General features: G+C 29.4%; 2 protein-coding genes and 1 long non-coding RNA gene across 5 annotated transcripts; 1 reads left to right on the top strand and 2 right to left on the bottom strand.

Moving 5' to 3' along the window:
* The first annotated feature begins 8 nt into the window (after nucleotides 1-8).
* Nucleotides 9-7,704, top strand: LOC113787165 (uncharacterized). Its single transcript, XR_012163220.1, has 2 exons — nucleotides 9-452; nucleotides 7,176-7,704. It is a non-coding gene; the product is annotated as an uncharacterized lncRNA (long non-coding RNA).
* LOC101501211 (probable WRKY transcription factor 20) lies at nucleotides 727-7,456 on the bottom strand. Of its 3 annotated transcripts, none has more exons than XM_004506619.4 (6): nucleotides 7,217-7,456; nucleotides 5,374-5,550; nucleotides 4,549-5,098; nucleotides 4,287-4,413; nucleotides 4,054-4,206; nucleotides 727-1,560 (listed from the first exon to the last, which is right to left on the bottom strand). In XM_004506619.4, the coding sequence occupies exons 1-6, from the start codon at nucleotides 7,454-7,456 to the stop codon at nucleotides 1,077-1,079; spliced, it is 1,731 nt and encodes a 576-aa protein (XP_004506676.1). In that variant the 3' UTR covers nucleotides 727-1,076. The 3 variants fall into 3 exon arrangements, with proteins under 3 accessions (XP_004506676.1, XP_004506677.1, XP_012572994.1); XM_004506620.4 differs by having other exon boundaries at nucleotides 4,054-4,203; XM_012717540.3 differs by lacking the exon at nucleotides 7,217-7,456 and adding an exon at nucleotides 6,037-7,080.
* A 7,026-nt stretch (nucleotides 7,705-14,730) lies between the features above and the next one.
* On the bottom strand, nucleotides 14,731-20,959 carry LOC101490517 (truncated FRIGIDA-like protein 1). Its single transcript, XM_073369340.1, is given in 4 exon segments — nucleotides 14,731-16,726; nucleotides 19,926-20,486; nucleotides 20,489-20,650; nucleotides 20,653-20,959. Coding segments are annotated over 4 exon segments (915 nt in total). The 5' UTR covers nucleotides 20,702-20,959; the 3' UTR covers nucleotides 14,731-16,583.
* Between the last annotated feature and the right edge of the window lie 5,484 nt (nucleotides 20,960-26,443).

Genomic DNA, 26,443 nt, shown 5'->3' with positions numbered 1-26,443 from the left:
TTTTTGACAAATACAGTACTATGTTTTCATTGTCTTGAAACAAAAGTCCTTCACGCACTCACACTCTCATCATACACTTATGACTTGTTCTTTTGAAACAAGATCTTCACAGAATAATTCACTCATATGTGCATCACTTGGTTGTTTTAATTTACTATTTCTGACCTGTTATTATGAAAGAGAGGCTTCATTCAATCACTGTTGCAATGACAATTTCAAAGGTAATCAAAAGATTCTCCATATATTCACAATATGACAAGCTTTAAATTGCAGTCATAGTAACAGACATTTTATTCTTTATAGTGCCAAATAACCAAAGTCAAATGCAAGTGATACCAAAGTCAAATGCAAGTGATGCAACCTTGACCGCAATCGTAGTGCCATCACGACAACATCTTGATTGTCATTGTTTTGAAAACCATGATTGCAACTATGATAAAAAGTACAATGAGGTAAGATAGCAAACTTTAACTAACACACTGTTACATCATCTAAGTTTATCCTGCAGAATCATAGTATTATTCTTTCTAGAGAAACTTTTACTGTATTGCTGTTCTATACACAAGGTTGTATGCATAAAAAATGAGCATATCAAACAAGGGCAACTACATGGTTTTATCTCATATATTCCATCTAATCTTACTATAATCAGAAACAATAATTAACATAATTGTTTGTATAGCTAGTATGAATATAAAGTACTCTTGAGGTAATTAGAACCAAAAGTTCAGGAACAGGCTAAACACTGCTTCTTATAAATAGTTAAAATCAAACACTTTTACAAGGGTTCTTGTTGAAGCAACTATAGTATCAGCTTCATATTTGTACAGAAGAATTTGTATATATAATTATACAACCAACAATTAGATATAAAAGTCAAACCTGAAAGAACACAACTACTACTAGTTCTACCAAAGGGCACCTCTCAGATAGTGTGATATGAACATAAAACAACTATCAGCATTTTCAAAGAGAAAACATGCCTTTGAACTTTGAAGCTTTACCAGCCAAAAAGAAGAAAGCAAAATGATACTCATAATTTCATTTCATTTTATTTTTTTGTTGTGTACACAATTTTAGGGACCCATTAGTATTCTTCCGATGTTCGTTGGGCAAGGATAAGCAGAATGGTTTAAAGACGAACTATCATTCGAGTTTTCTCTAGAACCATATGGATTTGAGTTGTTATTTAGTACACCATAATATACCGGAGGCGGTGTAGTATGAACAAACTTGAAGCTGGAATTGTTGGTGTGAGTTTGGTTATCACCATATTCATTAAGCATCATTCTCCCTTGACTGTTCGTTCTATTTTCAGCAGTTGGGCTAATGCCCATTCCAAGGTCAAGGCTAATAGTATCACTTTCTTCATGTCGAATTCTTGTATGTTGTCCACCTGCAGCTGATGGTCCTGCCATGTCATGACTATTATTCCTTGCAGTCGGTACATCATGATTGTGTTTACCCTCATATGTGGTTATTACGGCTTTCGGATCATGAGACGCCCGCTCCACGTGTTTTCTAACTGGGCAACCAGCGTTTGTGCATTTGTAATAACTCCTGTGATAAGCAGCAAGGTTAAATCATCGCAATTCTATCAAATACAAAAAGGATCATAGACAAATCTGCCAAGCTTATCAAGGTCTGAGTACACATTTGATTTACATTCCGTGCAAGGTTCTTGCTAAAGCACCAAAATCAAATTCCACTAGAGTGGAAACACAAGAAGCAACATGTTTAGATACCCTTTATCATATTGACAGCTAAAGTAATGAGTGTTTGATTTCAACTAAAGTTGCTACTAAATACTAAAGAAGAATCCTCAAGTGCAACGTGGGACGCATACTTATAAGGAATGCAACAAAGTTCCAGTGAATATTCAGTTTCGATAAATTAGACCTTGAAAAGAACTACAATATTTGGCTAACGGGATGACAAAGTGAAATAGAAAACAACTTTACAATATAGACAAGTCCTACAATCTTATTAATCAGTATATACCCTCAACCATGCAAATCAGTAAATATCTTATTGCCCTTCCCTTTCCCCTAAAATGCCTCATAACTCTCTATTAACCTACTGTCATAACTCATAACCATCCTTCTGTTTGTCGACATATTTTCTTCTAAGAGCATAGAAATAAACAAGTACTCTTCCACACTTTCTAGATATCTGTTAAAGAGTCTCTCACATTGGATCATATATAGCCTGAAAATATGTTATGTGGATGAGAGCCATCTCTCACCTTACAAGCCAGTGTTTTAGGGTTGACTTAGACCCAACCCAAATTCTAATATGGTATCGAAGTTTATTCAAGACCCGTTGGACCACCCACTATTAGGTCACACTGTAGATGTCCAATCTTGGGCGTATGAATCTCAAATTTGAAAGATATGGCATGAAAATGTATTTATAAGCGTAAGACATCTCTCACTTTACAAGCCGATTATGCAAGGTTGATTTAAACTCAACCCAAATTCCAAGAATATCTTAACAGTTCTCTATTGACCAATGTGTTTCTTTGCATATTTTTACTTGGCATTAATGCTCTAACATTCGAATAGCTGCCTTAACCAATATGTATTTAATTATTTTAGTTACTTCTTAATCCACCATCATCACATGTCCAGTGGCGAAGCTTAAACAAATACTTTGGGGTGTCAAATTTTTAAAATTTGAATTGATAAATTAAATATAGTATTTTACTGTATATTAGAATTTTAGGTTGTAAAGTTGCGATGTAAACATACAAACTGTTCTGCAAACACAACTGCAAAAAGAGGACAAAAAATCTAATATTGCTTTGGTTCGTATTTTTGAAGAGGAAAAAAAGTCTAAACCAAAAAGATATTAGTTTGTTTGAGTTTTTATAACTTTTATCACAAAACTAAACCCGAATAGATGAATAGCGTGTTGATTTGGTTCAGTTCAATCAAGTTGACATTAATAAAAATTAACATGCTTATTTTAATAATATAAAATTCTCTTTTTCAAACACTAGACTTTTGATACTATTACAACATTTACGTAGACACTTTTTAAACCAAAATGGAAAAAATATTATGTAAATGATTAAAAAATCCTTAAATACAACACATATTTAAGATAACACTACTGATATTTTATTCAGATATCAGTGGTCGATTTTAAATGAAGTAAAACCATATTCAAATCAACAGAGATTGAATTTATTTGGGTCAATTTAGATTGAACTCGAAACAGAAAAAAAAAATCAATTTAATTCATTTCATTTTCTTTTGAATTTATCAGATCATTAGTTTGATTTTTATATCTTTAGACGAAACTCAAATCACATACAATTGAAATTTAAGTTAAGAGATGTAGTGTATTTTTTAATTAGTATTTTTTATAATTATTTTATAGGTTATTTTTAAAAATAAAAAAAATTGTTGGCGATATTGGGGTGGTCGTGGCCACCCTATGTCCCCACTAAGATCCGCCTATGCACCTGTCAATGCCAATTCAACACTGGACTACAGCATCAATTTTCATAGGAATAACGTTCTACCAACTCATGTAATTTTGCAGTTATTCCAGTGTTTCTTGACATATTCTTAGCAGTGATATGTTCGTACATTTAAACTGCTTCCTTAACCATGTGTGTTTTAATTATTTTAGTTCCTTTTTTACCTACAACCATCACTTGTCAATGCCAATTCAGTACTGGTATACAGCATCGATTTCGCTCGCATCAACCTCAAACTAACTCATGATTTTGCAATTATTTCAAACTGACAAGTCAGAAAAGAGACAATTAGAATCCTTTGAATGAATATTATAACTCTTCCAATGCAACTTTGCATGAGCATCAAGATTTAGAATTTAGAATAAACACCATTTGAAAAAATGTTATAGGATGCTACTCTTTTCCCTATTCCGGAATCCAGAAACCATTTTTTCAAATCTTATCCAAATAAGTGAGAAGCATTTTTTTAAACAGAGGTTTTTTGTGTGTAAAATAATTTAAAACAAACACTAAATTGGCCTTCATCAATTTAGTTTATATTTTATAGTTGCAATGTGAAGACATACCTAGGATTAGGATTGCCTCTTACTACCTTCTGCCCATACTTACGCCAGCGATAACCATCATCCAATATGTCAACCTCACTCAGAGTTTGTACAACAACCCGTGGCTCCCGGATAGGCTTAACTACAGGAGTGATGTCAAGATCCATTTTTCTGCTAAATAAAAAAAACTTGTGATCAGCAAAAGTGTACAACCAACAAAAATAAAATTGGAATTGTGGCCTAAATCGTCAAACCTTCGCTTTGAGAACGGATCGTCTTCATCAACCTCATCAATATTCCTGTTTGACAAAAATCCTGCAGCCTCTGGACTATCATCATTTGTTGCTATAGGTGATAGATCTGGAGTACTGTCACGCTCAGCTGCATGAGACATTTGACCATAATTATTAAATTATTTGTCTACAATTCAAGAATTTAAAAGATAAAAGAAAGTCATGTTATTTGATTGGCACTAAGTAAGATTGGATTCAATGAGAAGTATCCATCCAGTATTACCTTCACGGCCAGTCAAAGAAGCCTTATCAGATCTCTCTTCATGGACAGACATAATAGTTCCACCAGAGTATCGACGGCTCGGTTGAGGTTTAGGATGATCATGTGTTCCCTTGTAAACTATCTCAGTGATTTGGCCATCATGAGAGCGTTCAAAGAGTTTCTTCACTTCACAGTTAGGATGTGTGCATTTGTAATAACTGCGTGGAAATTCACACCCTTTAACAAGCTTCTGCCCATATTTTCGCCAATTGTATCCATCATCAGATGCCCTATCAGCAGCAACTGAAAGTCCGCTGCCCCTACCATCAACTTGAGATGCTTGAAGCCTAGTTGCGACGTTGCCACTAGGGTTTAATTCGTCCAAATCGACTTCAACATGAGCACTAGCCCCTGAACTAACCATTTGACGAGGTGATGATAGACTTATTTCATCTGAAGAGACTGCTATTTCACTTTTGACCAATGGTGTCGAGACAAAAGATTGAACTTTTCCTTGACCATCTATTTGAGTAGATTTTTCACATGCATGGTTGTTAAAGTCGGCAGGAACCTAAAACAAGAGAAAAGCATTGTGTAAGTACTATGCAACCAATAGTAATATTCAAAACAAGATTAACCAGAACATTGTACACAACAACCAAATCTGTTTCCGCCTTATACTTTACAACACCACAGCCTTATACTTCACTTAATCATCCTATCTTGTTAACTTGGTATGCAGTTTATGATCAGATAAAATTAAGGAAGAAAATCAAAATCAAGTCCATGTGTTCGCTGTAGTAAGCTTATATACATCAGGTTTACTAACATCAAGTAATTCATTACCATATTCGATCTACTGTGTGGTTTAAATTCAAAGAAGCTGGACTTTCCGTCATCAACAGTATTAGAATTGAAGCATACAGCGGTTACAGGAAACGTAGCAGACGTAGAAGAGGTTACAAAACCATGTGCTGTTTGTTGAAGCCTAGGAAGGGAACCTGTTGTAGGTGAAGGTTCTACCTGCAAGAGACGAGAAAAAGTAATATATAATCTAATATCCTCTTACTGCAGCAATCACCAAATCAAATGAATTATCATAAATTCAAATATATTAAATGACATGGTAAAGAATTCCAATTTCTCATTGAAACAAGTTGAAAAGAAATAAATAAAAAAATGGACAAATAACAGCAACTTTCAGAATAGCAGGAAAATCTATGGCCCTAAACAGCAGCTAATGAACTGACGATTTATTAATAACAGAACAGAAAGAAAGAAACTTTGTACAAAATCATCTGATTTATCAGCTACCTATGCAGACAGAGCAAGTATGATCAAGTAATAAGCAAAGCTGGTAATTTTTTCCACATAATAACATCACATGCTTATTTGGGGTTTATAAGATAAAAGATAGCTCAATATATTATGATATGTTGAACTTATATAAACAGAACTTATAAAAACCATTCACACATGAAACTTGAACTGCACAAGTTAGGTTAGGACCACCGAGACTGTGAACATCAAGACAATCAGGTCCTTTCAAAGAAAAAATATCTTGACATACAATCCCTCTGACATTCCTTATACTGTTCCCATGTCACGTTATACAGAGCTAAAAATGGATCCACTATCTGATACTCAGCGATGCATCTATTCGTTTGTTCCTTCCACATGAATAAATGGAAAGAACAAAAACAAAAACAAAAATGATTTTTTGTGCTCCCTACAACACCGTTAAAACAAAGGGAAAGCACCAACACAAAAAGAAGATTCATCATGTGAAAAAACAACACTGAAAAAAAAAAATGTTGAACGATCATAACAGAAAGTCATATTCCAATTTCCAATAGCATACCAAACTGAGCATAAAGCCGCAAAAATGATTTCTATAAATGCAAGCATCAGAATCTGACTGTCCTAACACAAACCACCCATATAATAAAATCTACTAAGTGAAAAAATATCAAACACAATAATGGACCAACTTCGATCATAAAAGGGAATAAACAAATAAGCAAAATTAAATTAGATTAAACAAGCACATATACTCTCACAACAATTTTCTATCTTTTCGTGAAACACACAGCATCTCCACCTCATCAAAAATTAAATAACCTGACTGTCCTAACACAAACCACCCATATAATAAAATCTACTAAGTGAAAAAATATCAAACACAATAATGGACCAACTTCGATCATAAAAGGGAATAAACAAATAAGCAAAATTAAATTAGCCACCAGATTAAACAAAGCACATATACTCTCACAACAATTTTCTATCTTTTCATGAAACACACAGCATCTCCACCTCATCAAAAATTAAATAACCTCATTTTTAAGTCCCAAAAATTAACAATAATATAAATATAAATTCCAGAGAAACAGAATAATGCCACAGATATGCTGTGTTTGTACAGTGAACATTAGCAAGAAAATCACACTGAAAAAAGAACAAATTTTTTATATGACACTCACTTTAAAGTAAAAGTATCATCTTTGACCAAACTTCAACTGACAAAAAAAACACATTTTGACGATGAATTAACTTACCCATTTAATTTAATTATTGTTTACTTTTGTTTCAACAATCCCAAATAGATCAAAACTGAACCTTGATACTACATTTTGCTAATTCAACAGAGAACAAAAACAAAACCCTAGAAACCCAAAAATTGAAGTACCTTCATGTTTGAGAGTAGCACTGGGGATTCAAGAAACGAAGTCGGACTGAGTCCCGGCGGAATCGTCAAAACCGGTGACCTAGAGATCGGGAGCTTCGCCGGCGACATCAGCTTGTATCTAGCTCCGCTGGTGGCAGCAACTTCGGAAGCAGAATCGGTTCGTGACATGGTTCGATTTGGATCGTCGTGTTCCATCTTGCCAGGAGTTTGTCGCCGGAATTGGGGTTCGCCGGCGTCCATTGTGGTGAGAGAGAGAGAGAGAGAGAGAGAGAGAGAGAGAGAGAGAAAGAGAGAAAGAGAAAGAGAGTGAGTGTGTGAGAGTGGTTGAGTCAAAATTGAAGGAGGCAAATGGAGAGGGGTAAAAGTGTCATTTCAGTTTGAGGGACTCAATGTGTTGTGTTTTTTTGTGTTGTTTGAGAGAGAGAGAGATAGTTGACTTGTAATTGTTGGATGATTTCTCTCTCTATGTTCTAATGTTGTTCTCTTCATTGGGTTGTGTGATGTTTTGGCTTGTCATTTTAAACGTTTTCTGGGTCTCTTCTTGCTTGCTTTCAACTTGTGTTGTTGTCTCTTTTTTAAATAAATAAATAAATATTGTATATATATTTTAGTATTTCAATGTGTGATCATTTCACTTCTGTATTTCAATAATCAAAATACTCTCAAAATTTTATTATTAAAAATGCCTTAAAAGATAATTTGAAACTTTGAATTATTGATAGTTGAAAGAATTTGAATGGAAATATACTAAACATAATTGATTACACTTAATAGACAATTAACTAATTAATAATTAATATAACACAATTAATCACAATTTTAAATAATAATTATTATAATTTAATACATGTATTTGAACATTATTTGTATGGTTACAATAAATGTTAGGTCAATGATATTTATTGAGTTGTGAAACGTTAGTAGATTAATTAATAATTTACTAAATTATAATTAATCACATATTCAAAAGTTCTTATCCATTTAAATAATTATCATTATTTTATGTCAAATTTGTAAAATATTACTTGTCAAAAAATCATTTAATTTCTAAATTAAATAGTATGTGATTTGATAAAGTTGGATTATATGTTTACAAAATTTTGATATGATATGATTTGATCTAATTAAATACATCATAACAAAAAAAATAACTAATTAAATACAATTTGAATTAGATCGGTTCATTTGTTATTACTGACACATAATTACATCCATACTGCCTACTACATAAAATCAATCTGTATGTCATATTATAACATAATAAATTTAACATTATAAGGAAACAATATCAATTATAGGTTGAATATATATAACAAAATGTTGATTATGGTAAACTAATATGGTTAGTATTATTAAAACACAGAAATAAATTACTAAAACATTTTATACTATTAATAAAATAAATAAGTATTAAAATTTATTTATGTTGTTATATTTGATTCGGTTTGATTTTAAAAATGAATCAGATAAATTTAGTCTATTTCAAAAAATAAAATTTAAAAACATTCAATAAAATTTAGTTTTATTTTTTTTTTTGGCTTCTTTTTTTTATTGATTTGCAATTTTTATTTATATTGGTTTGCAAGTGAACACTCATTAAAGCTAACCCCTCATGTTCACATGGTAGGTTATTATAATCTTACTATAATTATATTTTTTTTTACAAAATAATTTTACTATGATTATTGTTATTAATGTACTTGGTTTATTTATGGTTGGAAGTTTTTTCGAAAGAAAAATGTTTGATTGGTAGTCATGTGTCAAAATATTTTTATACACACAATGTTGATTCTTACTCTAAACTCTAAATAATATACAAATGATATATTTTGAGTTAAGTATGACATCTTTTCATAAAAAATTTATGAAATAATATGATAATATGTCATCGAATATATATGTAACTAAAATGAATATTATCTCATGTCTAATTTAGATATAAGAGAGTAAAGTGTGATTAATAATTATTTAAAAAAATATATATATTTATTTTGATCAATTTCCAAGACTATATTCGTTGACATCCTTTCAAGAACTTACTGTTACCGACATCCTTTCATGCATGTAGTTATTCACTCAAGCTTAGTTATTGTTATCTCTTAGGATATGACCATAGCTTTGTCACAGCAAGCCCTGAAATATCTTTGGTCATGTTCCATTCCATCAAAGTTTAAACAAATTTTCAAGGGAAAGATAAACAAATATAATTTGGTGTGCAACCATTTGTTGTATTTGGGGTCATTAAAACAAAATAATGTTTGATGGGGAGATTACTAATTTTGAAGGATTATAGCACAAATTAAAATTACATATTGGAGTTGGTTTATGTTAAGAGAAAGTAAAGTCTAGTTTACAATATTGGAATTGGTTTTTTAATTCTTGGAATTGTCTTTCATTTTTGTAACTTGAACTTTTTGTAAAGAGTTAGATTAGAGTACATCATGTACTCCCTTAACATATTTTGATTATTATATAAAAATAAATAAAAAAAACTCATTCCGATTTCCGTGTGTAAACACTCATACTTATTAAAAATTAAAGTAAGTTTTAATGAGATTAACTCTAATTAATTGGTAAAAGAAATTAATAAGAAAATATACTCCTTTTTTGACAAGGTTTTGCTAACAAGTGTTTTTATAGGACATTTATTAAAAAAACAAAAATAAAAATTTTACTTAAAATAATAAAATTAAAACTTTAAAAAAATTAAATACACAAGTTTTAAATGCATTTTCATTTTTTATTTATTTCTATATTTACATTTCTCTTTTAAATTGTACTTTAACCAGAGAGAGAGAGAGGGAAAAGACATTTGTGTGGAATTAACTTTTAGACTTTTAAAAAAGTAGTGTGGTGGATGATTTTGTTATGAAATTGTTTTCACTATTGAACAAAGATTTTGTAACAAACAGATTCTTTATATTTCAAAACTCCATCACTCCATGTTATAATTTGTTCGAGAAATAAAATAAAAGAAAAGTCTAGCTAGCATGTCATTTTAGTACATTAACTAAAAAATAAAATTGTATTTGGAAATAATATAATTTTTTTACAGAAGAAAACAATAACTTTTGAGCGTTTAAAAAATTGAAACACTGTTTTAAAAATAATAATTTGTATATTTATTTTTTTCTAACATATATTTTTAGGACACTTATTACTATTCTCCACAAAAGAAATTGTTCCTTTTGGGTATCTTATTTTCTTGAGCTAGCTTAGGTAAGATTTGAAAGCGAAAGTGGTGTGCCAAATACCAACTCTATGTTACTCTTTACCACACAAAAATCAGTAAAGAGATTGGTGCGGAACTACAAATCACTTTCTTCAAGTTGAAAGGATAGGTCACACCAAAATAGGTTCCAAAAAGGGTTAGATTCAAATAATTTAATCACCTTGCATGTGAGAGTCATGCTCAAGTATTCATAGATCAATTCATAATATTTGTCAATGCTATTTGTAAATTGGTCTCTATTCTATAAATCAAATCAAATAAGACATTATCATCGATCCCTCTTGGAACAAAGGGATTATAACAAATCAATCATGCATGAGTGAAACAACAAAGTGGATAGAGAGCATGTATGGATCAACTTTCATAATTATACCTTCAATTATTTTATTTTTTTAGAAGATTAACTAAATCAATCAAACCATTGAATTCAAAATTCTCATTAAGTAGATGAAAACTATAAAAATTAATATAATTTTAAAATAATTAATATGATATTCCATCACATAATCTTATTTTAACGTATTTGAAAAATGACTGATTTGGTGATTAATTCGTAATTAAAATGAATTTTAATTGTTTGGGTGATTAATTCGTAATTAAAATGAATTTTAACTTAAATGAGAGATATGCAATTTTTCTATAGAGAAAGCAAATTGAGTCTCATTTTGAAAAAAAAAAGTCTTTTATTTACATATATCAATATATAAAGGATAAAATGTGTTTTTAGTCCCTAAAATATTTTAAAATTTTAATTTTAGTTTCTATAAAAATTTTATTTGACTTTTAGTCTCTACAATATTTTCTGTTAGATATTTTGGTTCTTAATATTAAGTCAATTCATATGTATCTTTACAATTTTTGAAAGATTTTTCATAGACAAGTTTATAACATTGTAAACATATTTTTACAAAAAAAATTGAATTTTTTAACAAAGTATGATTTCAATATGAATTTTTAAGTGTAAAAAACTTAAGAAATTAAAATGATGAAAATATAGACTTAAAAATAAAATTTCAAACTTATTTTTGCAGAGACTTTATCATAACACATAATTTGTATATGCAATTTTTGTAGTATTATGATAAAGTCTCAATTTATTTTGATTTTATAGAAACTAAATGTACGGAATAAAAATATTGTAAGAACTAAAAGTTGAAGAAAAATTTTACAGAGACTAAAAACAAAATTTTGAAATTTAATAGGAACTAAAATTATAGTTAACCTAAATAAAAAATTATTATATTCTTGTACCAAAAGAAAATTCATCCAAAATCTATTTTGCTATTGTATCACTTAAAAATTATGAATCTATAAAATAAAAAATAAAATAAAAAAGACAATTAAATGTACTTGTAGTCATCCTATTTTTTTCAAAATCAATTTTCAGTCCTCGTATTTTTAAAATTGGATTTTTGGTCCACCTATTCTATAACTCTTGTGATTTGATTGGTTTCCCTTCAATTTTCATGATATGGTATACTCGGTAATAACATGAGAATAAAATTACACAATTGAATTGGATAAAAATAGAATTATATTCACGCTATTTTATTTATCTTTGTAACTATTCGTTTACATTGTTACTAACATTTAAATACATTCGTGAAATTTTAACGGAAAAAATAAGAAAATGAACATGATTAATAACATAAATTTCATCTTATTTAATTTGGTTATATCACATCTTTATCATGTCATAATTCAATGGACAACATTACAAAAAATAGAGGGGACACAAAAATTTCACAAATTATAAAATAGAGAACCAAAAACTCAATTTAAAAAATATGAAAACTAAAAGTTAATTTTAAATAAAACAGAAAAACTAAAAGTGTATTTAAATCAAAAATAAACCTGTAAGGCTTTTGTATGGTTGATAAACAATCCAATTGTGACTTGAAATTATAACTACAAACTTTAATCTTTAGTTGCATCTAAATGAAGAAATTATTGGATCCCCTCCAATCAAATATGGAAATTACTTCAATCTTAGCTCACAATAAATAATGAGACTGTTATCATTATTGAAGAGCAAGTTAATATGTAGGCATCACTACATATTATTGATCATGAAGAAAATAGCAAGTTGCTAAAAAGTGGACATATTTTGGTCCATTGCTATAATTTATTTATAGGCTATGAATTAAATTTGATATATGAAAGGATAAAGCAATAAAAACATTTTCATTGAAGTTTTATTTTCATTCCTCTCCCCACACACCTTCAATAGTTGAAGCATAAAATGAAAAAGGAAAAAGAAGAATGTACTTATGGCCATGATTAGATTAACTTTTAAAGAAAAATAACAGAAAATCTAAGGCCTTTAACGGCTTATGATGTGGTTGGATCATAGTTGTGATTGGTTTTCTACTTACATCTACCACTTTCTCTTTCTATTTATGGTATGATTTCTTTCCACACAATGAATTGCAATATATATTAAAATATGTCACATCCAAGACACTTGCAAATTAAATACCTCTATTTCTTTCAAGTCTTGCCTTCATTCTCTCTAAACAAAATTTTTATTAATGAAAATTCAAGGAGTAATACAACTCTTACATGAAAAATAGTCGAATCCTAATGTTATAATGAAAAATATATATCCACTTTCTAAGAAGAGAGAACTTCCACATAATTTGATACTACAACTATAAAAAGTCATTATTGTTACATTGTATATTGAGAAATGTCAATCTTTTACAAACAAGTCACTTAGATCAGATGGAATAATAGATAAATATGATAATTAATGAACAAACATTTTAGTGTTTAATTTGTCTTTTTCAAAATATTTAGTGTTTAATTAATTTTTGAAGTTTTTTTTTTTGACAAAACAATGAAGTCAGAATTCATTCACCATTAAATTTAATATAAAATTATCTAAATATTAATCTTAAACTTCAAAAAGATTGAGACTCATATATATAATTAAATATTATTTTTCCATACTTACCTTGAGGACAAATCTTCAGACAAAATAATATCACAGTTACTCGAAAAAAGAGTAAAAATATTATAATAACAATGCTGTAGAAATTATATTAATATTCCTTATACAATAAATGCAAAAAGAGGTGATATTTAATTATTATGAACATTCTCTATTATACTTTAATCACTTTTCGTCCAGTTTGGTAAAACTGATTTTCAAATTCTCAATAATGTTGCCGATTAATTATATCCGCATGTCTTTTCATTCTGTATCTTTTTTAAATTTGTTATATTTTAATCTCTTAATTTTATCTATTACGAAACTAATTTTCCTATTTTAAAATTTCATAATTTTAATTTTATATTAAAAAATAACAATATAATATATTTGAAATATAATATATTTGAAATGACAATACATAATTCGATATAGAATGAAAATCCTCTACAATATAACTTACGACTTCAAAAAAATTCATTTTTTATAAATTAATTAATAAAATATGAATAATTAATACACACGTGATTTTGTTTTATAAAATCGTATATCACATCATTTAAAATATATTAAATTATTATTTAATTCAAAAATCTAACAAAAAAAAACTAAAATATCAATTTTCAAATTAAAGAAGTCAATTTTAAAAGTTGGTTAAAATAAAAGAGCAAAACTATAATTAAGTTTTTTCTTTAACCAAAGTATTCTCTACTCACAATTATGAAGATTAATCTTTCAAAACAATTAAGATCTTTTTAAGAAATTATCCTTTTTAACATATATATTTTTTTATATACATTGAACTAAAGATTTAACCATCAACCAAATAGTTACAAATTCCAAGTATATATCGCTTTCACCACACCACGTTGATTCTTTACTTTACATATTCATGTGTGAAAATTATAATATGCCGTACGTCACACATTAATCATAATGAAAAAACTACAATAAGTCAATATTACAACTCTTATTTTAGTAAAAGCAAAAACAAAAACTCTTGTGCATAACGTCGTTCCTTTAAATTTTTCCTAATTTATGCATATGGTAAGAGTTTTATTTTTAATAAAATAATAAAATGAGACCATATCAGTTGAATTGATAAAAGAAACTTAATAATTTAATGAAGTGTGAATTTCATGATTTTACATCAAAAACGTAAATCAGTTATTTTAAAATGTAAATAAAAATCACTCCCATTTTCCTGTTTTCCTTGAATTATTTTAAGATGAATGGTCTATTTTGTTCTTGTAATTAAAATGTTCTCAGCTCTCACCAGTACAAACCAAGAAAGCTGGCCAGTCTTTCATGACCTATTTTAGGGGAACAGACTGAGAATACATCTCAACATGCAATCAACTGAGTATAAACAATAATTTCCAACATATATTACAAGGTCTCTTACATGTTACAATACTGAAGCTGTCAACACAGAGATTATCAGGGTTTTAAAAAGGTGAGAGGCACAATCTATACATCAGTTTCAATCTAATACAACAGCAAGTAGTAATACATACACATCCTTTCATAGGGTAAAAGATCAATTCAAAGGTAGAATAGTTTCAAATTTCTCTAATACATTAACTTTCTTAAAATCTTATAATTATTCACAATCACACAAGTAGTGTAAAATAAAACAACTGAGAGGTAGTTAAAACTCGAGCTACTAGCAACTTGCTGCACATAAAAATGAATATAGAAGCTTCATAAATGACCAATAGCTTCACCAAAGGACTAGCACAATCAACTTGAAGTACACAGAACTAGAAGCATTCACTAGAATTTAAGTGCCGAATAAATAATCACTTTCTTAAAGTTATTATTATAATCATTATTATCAACCTTGATAGGGATATTTTCCCTATTTTCTATCATTGATGTTCATCCTTTTTTTTTCTCTCTGGCTTCATCTGCTTAAATGATACAAAACCTAACCAGAAACAGACATATCAAGAGTTAATTTTCGACATTTTCACGCCATTTCCAATGGACTCAAAATCACAGGGTTCCAGCATATGGTTAATCAATGGATGACTGATGGGAACTCACACATGTCACAATTTGGTCTGCTTTCCACAAAAATGTTACCTCAGTTGTTATGTCCAAAAGCATACATAGCATGCTTTACCAAAAAATAAACAACATATAGTATATGTAATGTAACAACCAAATATCCCCAGCTTAGACTACATCTAACATCAATTCATCTACCTCTACAAAAGCTTCACATGACTTAATTTGAATTAGTTCTTTGGGTACACAGAAGAAAACAGTAAAATTATATTTGACACCAGCAGGCAGCAGCTCAACTGTTGAACAGACCGTGAGACATAATCCATGTATACGGATGGTTATCAGAATACAGTACAAACCATAATTCACAACAAGCAGCTTTCATCATCATAAGATGTGTTAATTCAATGATACTAGAAAACAAATGCAACTGAATTTACCGACATATTCAAAAACACATTTTTATTTTTCTGGAAAGGGACCATGTGAAAACCAAATATTACATCGACATTTAGTTTTATACTAGACATAATAAAATGGTTAAAGCAGGAAAACCAGAGATGAGAAACTGCACTGCATATAAGTAGTAAGACTGTAACAGTATTTTGTCAACATATGACTGATGATAAAAAAGGAAAAATAAAAGGTGTGAAAAGAAAGATATAAAAGAAACGATTACAACAGAATACATCTTGCCTTTGCCATCCCATTAGGATAGCACGTTATGTATAGGGGTTGTTGAAGTTGTGGGATTTTAGAGAAAATGAGAGATAATAATAAGGGTTTGAATATTATTGATAATAGTTTTATGCAAACTTGATTACAAAAGGCTCAATACTAATCTCTATTTATAGAGAAACATAGACTCAATCCTAAATCAGGAATAAATAATAATAATAATAATGAGAGATATTCTGAGATATCTCCATGATTATAAATTGTTCATAGGGAATAATTCAAGATACTCTAATAAAATATAATAGATATTATAAGATATTTTCTAATATTCTAATACTCCCCCTCAAGCTAAAGCTTACTAAGTTTTAGCTTGTTACAAGAAAATAATGTTTTGCTCTGCAAAATAATAAAAAGGATGAAAAAACAACTCACAGATGCAGGTGAAGTCGGAGAGAATTGCTATAAATATAGCCTAGCCAGATAGCCGATATGATCATCAGCCTGAGAGAAATTCATGGCAAGCAATTGAACAAAGCAAGGTTCGTTCTTCTAAAAACTGCATTTGGAAGCTTCAAACCAATAATATTGGAGAGGCGTACTTCAAGGAGAGAAAGGCAAGACCAGTACATCTGGGACAAAGATGGGGCCAGTGCATCTGGGACAAATTGGTAAGATAAAGTGAGTCGTGAAAATAAAAGACATCGTTAGAATAATCATCAATGGAAGAAGAAGTCATCACTAATATGATTCATCTGTGGAAAAAGGACACCATCAAAATGATCGTCAGTGAGAATAGAAGCCACTGTTATAATCTATTAGTAAGAACTAAATTGCATGACAAACACACAAGAAGAAGCAGTGCGACTCTAATGAAATGAAACCATGATCAATCAACGGAGTGAGAAAATGCGTCCAAAACAGAAGAGATAACAGTTGCGACTCTAATGAAATGAAACCATGATCGATCAACGGAGTGAGAAAATGCGTCCAAAACAGAAGAGATAACAGTTGTTTGAATAATAACACATTTTTGTGGATCAAAATTGGAAAGTAAGGGCAGATCTGGAAACAGGAAGGAAAACCCAATCTAGACGACTGAAACATTGTGCCGGAAGGCGGACAGACGCACCTAAGCTCGAGGCTGTTCGTCGCGGTGCGTGGAATGAACAAGGAGGATCTTGAAGGCATATGAGCGCGGCAATAAAAAATTTGGTTTGTGTATATCAGGAGATTCCACACACAATGGAAGTGGTTGTATCGGAAAACTTGTTGGAAAACTTTTTCAGCAGTGACAACAGATGGAAGGCAGCAGGAGACGGCGGATCTTGAAGGTAGTAGGTGTAGTCGTAGCCCGAAACTAGAATACGAGGGCAGATTCGAAACCGCGAGGTTGAGGCGTGATTGACCGACCAAGCAGCAACTGAGAGGCGTCAAAATGCGCCGTCACACGGTGTGGAGACAGCGGCGCGTGAGATCTACTCACAGGAGAGATTAGCAGCGCGTGAGAGCGCATGTGACGGCTTTTGGCGACGCGCTTTCGGGCATGACCTGGTCTGGAGATGACTACGCTATTTGCTGGAAAATTTGTCGGAAATAGTGGCAGCAGCGACAATAGTGAACGGAAAACGAGTGAAACGTGTCGGAATGTTGGAAAAGAGAAACTATGATTATATTCCCTAACTGTTGGGAATTCGGCAGCAGAATAGAAGTGAAATTGTTCAAGGAGGATCGAAATAGGCTCTAGATACCATGTTGAAGTTGTGGGATTTTGGAGAAAAGGAGGAGAGAAAATAATAAGAATTTGAATATTATTGATAATAGTTTTATGCAAACTTGATTACAAAAGGCTCAATACTAATCTCTATTTATAGCGAAACATAGACTAAATCCTAAATCAGGAATAAATTATAATAATAATGAGAGATATTCTAAGATATCTCTACGATTATAAATTGATCATAAGGAATAACTCAAGATACTCTAATATAATATAAAAGATATTATAAGATATTTTCTAATATTCTAACAGAGGTGATAACAAGTAACACAAAATCCCAAAGCTTAATGTTAGTTTTAAAAATGCAGTCATGCACAATGTTTTTGGATTAAAGCGTTTAACATAAAAAAGAGTTGTTATAGATTAAAATAAAAGTAAATTTGATATAAATAATTTAAAAACTGTTTTTTAGAGATTTTTAAGAAAAGTAGAAGCTATTTTTTATTTTTTTAAATGTTAAAAGAGATTTTGTATTTCTCTCTTCTCTTAAAAATGGTTATCTTCAAAAGCTAATCAAAAGAGGTTTTCATTTTCAACAGAATGATTTTGAAAAAGGCTTACACAAACATAACTAAAACATCAAAAATGATTTTTTTATTTAATTATAAAAAGTGATTTTCTCCTCCAATAATCTTAAACAAAGGCGCACTCTTAGCTTAATAGCGATGGCATCGCCAGTTTATAAATGGACTTCCTTAAAGATTCTTGACTGAGAATGATTGCGAATAATTTCCTATGTCTAAATTAACTTTACCCGTGTTTGGATAAAATATGAGAGCTGCATAAGGCAATCAAATAGCCGACACAAAATTTTGTTGAATAGTTTTTATGAAATGGAACAAATTAAAAAACAATTAAAATGGGCAAAAGAATAACTAAGAGCACAACGAAAGAAATTTGAAAAAATACTTTAACCTATATGGATCTTCGGGAAAAAATAATTATACTTAATAGCCATGTAATCAACCTATGGGATGAAGTTTCGTTTTGTGTGTGCGCGTGTTCACATAAACAGTATATTTGTTTAGTGAGTCATCATTCCCAATTGAAAATGCAACTATGTATAAGATTCTATTCTAGACAAATCCTTTGCAAGTCACATTGTTTAGCAAAAAAAGCAAGGGTCGTGGTTTGGGGAAGAGTGAGAAGGGAGAGGAAAGACCATAATTAACCTCTAAGTAATTTATATACACAAAATAATTCAATTAAGACTGTGAAACGAAACACTCCTTCACAATTCTCAATTACCGGATCTAATTTATAACCTACAATCATGGTCAATGAAGCAAAGTTGCAATCTACAATTTTAAAAACCAAACAGCTAGGGTGTAAAGTCAGGGAGACGCTAAATACCAGTGCATGAGTTTAGTACTGACAAGAGAAGCGATTGATTGATCTACTGAGGATAATAAGATGCTTGGTGATGATGTGGAAGATTAATACCACCATAATTAATTGCTCTATCATAATAAGCAGATTGCACAGGTGGCTCTGATGAATTTAAATGAGAACCACCAAGGCTGGGGTTTTCACTGGGACCTATGGGAATACCAGCAAAACCATAAGGCCTAGCCGAGGAACATATGTAAGAAGGCATGGTTGGGGAAATTGTTTTCAAGAATATTAACTCCAGTTTTCAAGAATATGTCAAGGAAATTGTTTGGCAAATTCTTTAAAATATAAAACAAAGTACAAATATGAATCACATTTCAAATTGAATGATGTCAATTGCACACAAAAACACCTGACATAACTTGAATTACCATTCCCTTATTTTCGTCTCTCTCTTTCTCTCATTCATCAATATCAATGTTGACAACTCAATACCACTATGAAGATGTATACATATGCACCCGAAAATCCTGTAGCAGAATCATCCTTCCCAACCAAGCTATGGGTATGTTTGATTACCCAGTTTGTTGAATAAGGCCAAATGGACATTTGTGCAATCTATTATCAATGACTTTGAAAACATAAACTATATCCTAATTGCTATTTCAGCACACACACAAGTGTTATCCTAACAATTAACATCTCAAACAACACCAAATCATTAGAAAAAATCCAACAGCCTTACCAGGAACTCTATACGTCAAACTAATGTCCCGACAAAGCTGGGGAAACTCGTCATTAACCGCAGCCATAGAAGAAAATTCAACAAGCTGATCCATACTAAATTCAGAAACCAAACCAAATGCATAAATCAAATAGAAAAACCCCAATGCCCCCAAAATGTTGGCACAATCACCAATCAATCTCACTTTCCAATCCATCGCCACCTTCAACGCTTTCTCCCTAGTCTTCAAACTCACATTCACACCAGCAACACTCAAAATCTTCAACAACGTAAGGCAACTCCTCTCCATCCTCCTCAATCTCTTATCATTGAAACTATCATGAAACCCTTCCAACGACTTCAGAACAATCTCTCCGGTGTCCGGAGCACAGCGAAACGCCTTGAGAATCTCCTCTTGAACCCTAACTTTATCCTTGAAATTATCCTTAACGTAATTCAACAACCCTACACCATCCTTCTTCTCACAATAAACACTCAATACGCCCTGGTTTGACGATGGGTTGTTAGGGTTAGTCAAAAAGTTCGCGTCATTGGAGGTTCGGTCGTTAGGGTTTTGTATGGGGACTGGGAATGTGATTGTTCGAGGGATTGGAGAATGTGAAATCGATTATTGAGAGATTGTTGTTGTTCGGTGAAGTGGGAATCGAGTTCGAGCCATGAGAGAGGGAGAGAATTAACGAAGGAAGAGTGTGATTGAAGATCTTCGAAGGCTTTTTTGAGATTCTCTTAGTGTCGATGAGGTTCAGTGCTGAAGAAATCGTTTTCAATGTTAACATTGTTGGAATTGAATTGGGAATTTGATATTTGAATTGGGAATTAATTGAATGGTTGGAATGTTCTGTAAACCCTGGCGAGAAGGTAGAGACAATGAGAGTGAATGACGGCGTTTCGCGCCGGCGGTAAGGGACTGTTAGTGCGGTGAGGAACGACTGCTTTTTAACTGCTCCGCTGAATGACTTTAAATCAAAAATTAATTTTTATTGTTTCAGAATTTTAGAAAAATCCGAAATTATCTCCATCAGTCCCTTGCAACAATTTATTAGCTGCGTTTTTTCTCCTTACATGCTAATCTTATTTGATCAAGTAAGTTTTAATTTTTATTTTCGGTTTATCCACATAGTTTTTGTTCTTTCTATGTGTTTATTTATTGCTTATTTGATAAGTACTTAAATATATTATTTAATTTTAGAATGAATATTTATTTATTGCTGATTTGATATTTGATATGTACTTACATATATTCTTTAATTTTAGAAGGAATAAAAAATGGATTAAATTAATAAATTTTGAAGTGATTAATTTAAAATATTTCAATTGTTTTATTATAATAAATTTCACAACAAATATTTAAATATTTACGCACATTATAACAAAGATTCTACATGTCCTAACTATTGACTATTTGGTAATCAAATTATAACAATATATTTGTGGTAATTTTAGAAAAAGAAGAAATTAATATATTTAGAAAAGTCATATTATTTATGATGATAATTTTGTAATTTAAAAAATTACTTTTATAAAATTAAATACAAACAATTTAAAGATGCATTCTTTTGAGCTTAAATAAAAATAATATTTATTTTAAATAATTTAGAGATTTTTTTAAATAAAAAAATGGTTTTTTAACTCACGTTTGTTTACATAAAAATAAATTTTTTTTAAATGATTTTTAATCTGTTTGTATACAATTTTGTAAAAGTGATTTTTTTTAAACTATATAATTACCATAAATGACATAAAAAAAGGATTTTTAAGAAAACATGTTTATAAATTTTTAGAAATAGTTCGTTTTAGTATCATCTCATCTCGCAACAATTTTTCCATCACTTTCATAACTTTTCACATTTGTTTTTAGTTGTCATTCTAATTGATATTTAATTGATATTTAAGTAAAAAATAAAATCAAATCAAATTCATACATAACTTGTCATCAACCAAATATCTAAATATTAAGTGCCACTATTTGAAAAAAAAAAAATGAAATATTTTAATTATTAAGTGGCACTTCAAAATTTATTATTAGTGTGTTAATTAATGTATTACTTAGACATAATTCAAATGTAAATTACTCATTAAATCATTGTACAATATAAAAGTAATATAAGGTAAATTACTTAGAGAAAATACAAATAAGGACAATTTCAGATTTTTGAATAAGAATAAGGGAAATTACGTCATTTTCTCTTGTTAATGAAGAGCTAGTTTTAGCTTCTCATTTTTAGTTAAAATATAATTTTTTTTTAATAAAATGATTTTAAAAAAATTCTGAAACAAAATTCATTCAAACAATAAAAAATAATTTTTATTTTGAAAAAATAAATGTTTTCATGTAAAAATCTGAAATAAACGCACTCTAAAAATTATTTTTATGATAGTAAACAAACGAAAATAAAAAAATTCAGTTTTAAACAAATCTCTAAAATATAACCTTCAAATTTTCTAAACTAAAAATTATTTGTATTTAAACTGAAACCAACGCACTTATAGTATAAAATGAAAAAAGCAATTATTTTAATAAACTCAGAATTGATTATGATACAATTACATTATTTATTTTTAATTTGTTATCGATTAGTTAGGATTATCCACATGTAATAGCGTACCGCGATGTTTGACTAAAACCAAATCAAGTTATGAGAACATTAATAAATTACTTTAACTTATATTTTCATACTTATTACAATATTTATTCATTCTTCAAGTTATTAAAATTGTTTTAGACTCAAATATGATTCGATGATTATGAACTTATAAGTCTATTAGGTCCTGCACGCACTGCACGAATCGACTTCCCATAATCTGCATCAACTTGGTTTATTTAATGAAAAAATTTCAACATGGTTTGTGATTTTTGCTGTGAATTTATTCATATACTCGAAAAATGTACCACCAAAATTGATGCTTGCTTGTGAGCGACATAATTTGTTTTGTTTCTCTTTGAACAACACTTATAGTGATTACAATAATTATTCATTCTTAAACTGTTTAAAGTGATTGAAAGATAATATTACCAATTAGATTTTTAGGAAGGTTGTCAAATTGTGAGTCTTTTTTGTAAAAACTGTTTGAATTGAAACGAATTTCAGATTCTCATTTTAAAATTGAATTAAACTAAACAAAAAGTGTATATATAAATTTTAATTTTGATTGTTGCAATATAAGATGATTTCGATTTTAGATCACATCTATGTAATATTAGATTTAGCATTTTTTTTGTTTCATTTAACTTTGATCAATTCTTTGATATATTTATGTTTTAAATATTTTTAATTATTTATCTTTTACTTAATATTTATTTTAGTTTTATTTATTTATTTATTTCATTTATTTTTTATAAGTGATTTATTTTAATCTTTTGCATAATCATAATAAAAGTTATATCAACATCTGGTTATTTGAATCCTTTATAACAAATGTCAATATGTGTCTACTATAATATTTAAAAAAAATATATATTTATGTAATCCAATAATAGATTTGCACCCAAAAACTCTTCTTGTATATTTTAAAATAAATATAAACTCTTTAAAATGAATGACATTTATCAAAGTTCTCAGTATTTTCATTATGTCTTTGCTTTGAAATAAATATAAACTATTTAAAATAAAAGACATTTATTAGAGTTCTCTCTATTTTCATTATATTTTTGTTAAGTTTGCACACTTAACTTTATGATTGATTTAAGATTAGACTTCAATAATTCATTACACTAATCATATAATGATAATAACTAACATTCAATATTTATAAAACCTAAATAACGAAATTAAATTAAATAAAAAAATCAAAACAAATATTTAATAAAAGATAAACGATAAAAAATATATTTAAACTTATAATTTTTTGTGATTGAATTTTTACTTTTTGCTGAAAATCTTGTATTGTTGTTTGTTGTATGCAAAAGAATTATAGTGTGAATTGTTTTATTTGGGATGGTGAATTTGAAATTCTCAATGGAAGAAATACAATTTAATCCATTGTTGATATAAGTGTCCATTTTGTAAGTCTATTATTTATTGGCAGCAATCTATATAATAGAGATGCAAAAAATTTATATGGTTAAAAAGGTCCCACTAAAATAAGCTCTCAAAATCAAAAAGGCCACAAAATTTCTCGAAAAAATCTATAAAAGAAATACATATAAGAAAGTTTTATAAAAAAAATCAAATTTTCTTGAGAATGTTTTTTTCACAGTTTTTTTTAAAAAAACTCAACTCAAAATAAAAAGGGGGTCACAAGGCCCACAAAATATTATGATTTTGTGGGCTAAGGCCTAAAAATATTTTATCAATAGAGAGCTTACGATTAGGGGCTTAATAGAAGGTTTTTTAGATGGGGTTTGGATAACTTTTTTACAGCTCTAATTGTTGATGGTGGTTGCAACACATATGTGAAATGCTGAAGGTTTTTTTGAAGCAATTTGGCAATTATTTTGGCAAAGAATAGGCGACAACGAAGTTTGGTAACATGAAGAAGTTAGAGAGTGAAAAGAAAAAGATGAACTAACTCGTGATGACTTTGAAAATGTCTTGAATATTTTTGTTGTAATTTACATGCTAATGTAAAAGTTATTGCTGTTGATTTTAAATGTCTTAGTGTTGATTTTGTGTGTCTATTACAATAAAAAAATGTTTTGATGTTGTTGTAGATGTTATGTGTTATGTAATTTACTTATGAATGAAAAGTTATGAATTTCGCAAGAGTTGTGTTAAGCTTGTGTCATTAGTTTTATTCTTCGAAACATGTCTCAATTTTGATGAAAAGTTATGCATAAGGTTTCAACAACCATTTGGATGCAAAATAATTCAAATAAAGTTTCTTAGAATCGAGCACATGCATAAGATTTCAACAACCATTTAGATGCAAAATAACTCAAATAAACCTCTTAAGAATCAAGCAACAAGCATAAGGTCTCGAATAAACCGCATTACTATTAACATGCACTTAAAATGCATATGTATCAATACAAAAAAAAAAAAAAAAAAGAAGAAGAGATTCAAGCACTTAAGTGCACAAGTTTTCGAGAACAACTACAACCAACGGTTATTTGGTCAATGAATAGAGTGGATAGTAAAGAATAAAGTTGACTTAATTGCAGTTTTGGTCCCTCTATTTTAGTTGAATCGCGAAAGTTGTCTTCCCATTTTGTTTCTCTCCAGTTTTGGTCTCTAAACAGAATTTTGGTCCAAAATTTGATAAAATTTTATTTTTTAAAGCCGTACTTCACCATTTATGATCATATATTTTAGGTATAATTGTTGCAAAATTCTCCTTGGGGGACCAAAAATGGGGAGAAACAAAATAGAGGAACTACTTTCGCGATTCAGCTAAAATAGGGGGACCAAAACTGCAATTAAGCCAATAAAGTTTAGGGTCATATAGATAGAAGGGAGGGAAGATTTATAATTTTACTTGAGATTTGGAGGGGAGGGTAACTAACTATAAACACTTATAAATAATTTATCTTCCTTCCTGTGGTTGAATCAAACATGTCTTTATTTCTTGTTCTTCTTATTCCCTTCTCATTAGAATTCTTATCCTCTCCTCCTCTTCATTAAACCAAATAGACCTTTAAAGAAGGAGATGAGAAAGGAAGATAATAGAGATATGTTTGATTTAAAAGAGATTTAAACGTTAATTAAATTTATATTTAATTCAAAGGGAGGGGCGATTGAATTAAATGGTTTATAAGTGATTTTGATTTTCTCTCCTCTATATTTTTTTAAAAATGGAAGGGAAGCTAAGAGGATTTGTTGCTCTTCAGCCTTCTTAAAAATTAAATCAAACAAACATCATTTAAAATAGGCAAAATATATATACAGTCTTTTAAGTTAAAAAACAAAAATCACTTATTAGTCCTTTATATTTGTTTGTATCAAATTTGTCATTTCTTTTCTTTTCTTTTGTCAAGTTAATCATTCATTTTTTTTAAATTCTACACTATTACACTATTGATCATAATCTCAAACCAACTAAACTGAAATTACTTTTTCAGTAAACTCATTTAATTCTTAATATATTTTGATTGCAATGATTATACGAACACAAACTTTCAATCAACTTTTAGAAAAATAATTAATAGAGAGAAAATTTGAGTCAAAGAAGTTTTAGCAGGGTTGTCTTAAACATTTCATAGGCTTTGTTCTAATTAAAAATTGGACCCCTTATAAAAATAAAGTTCAATTATAACAATTAAAAAAAAGTAAAATAAATTACAGTCCCTATAAAATTTCAAAATTTTAATTTTAGTCCTTATAAAAATTCTCAACATTTTAGTTACTAATTTTTTTATTCACTTTTAGTCTCTATATTGAAATATTATAACCTCTCCCCCACCCCTCATCCAGTTTTCTCCAACAATAAATTACTAAGAGTGAAATACAAAGAGTTTTAAGCAAAATTTTGTTTAAGTTGTGTATCTTAACCACTGCTTAGTCTCGATTTGTTAAAAAGTCACAGATAGTGGATATTGACACTAAATGAACTTGTAGAAAACAACAAATGAACGAACTAGC

Source organism: Cicer arietinum, chromosome 5, assembly GCF_000331145.2.
Source record: "Cicer arietinum cultivar CDC Frontier isolate Library 1 chromosome 5, Cicar.CDCFrontier_v2.0, whole genome shotgun sequence".
Taxonomy (NCBI): Eukaryota; Viridiplantae; Streptophyta; class Magnoliopsida; order Fabales; family Fabaceae; genus Cicer; species Cicer arietinum.
Note: the sequence above shows the minus strand (reverse complement) of the source record. Positions and strands in the feature narration are given on the sequence as shown.

Coding starts and splice junctions, on each gene's coding strand:
- LOC101501211 (XM_004506619.4), bottom strand. CDS start 7,456: ATGGACGCCGGCGAACCCCAATTCCGGCGACAAACTCCTGGCAAGATG. Junction 5,551..7,216: donor TGCTACTCTCAAACATGAAG/GTACTTCAATTT, acceptor CGTCTCTTGCAG/GTAGAACCTTCACCTACAAC. Junction 4,207..4,286: donor GATCCGTTCTCAAAGCGAAG/GTTTGACGATTT, acceptor TTTTTTATTTAG/CAGAAAAATGGATCTTGACA.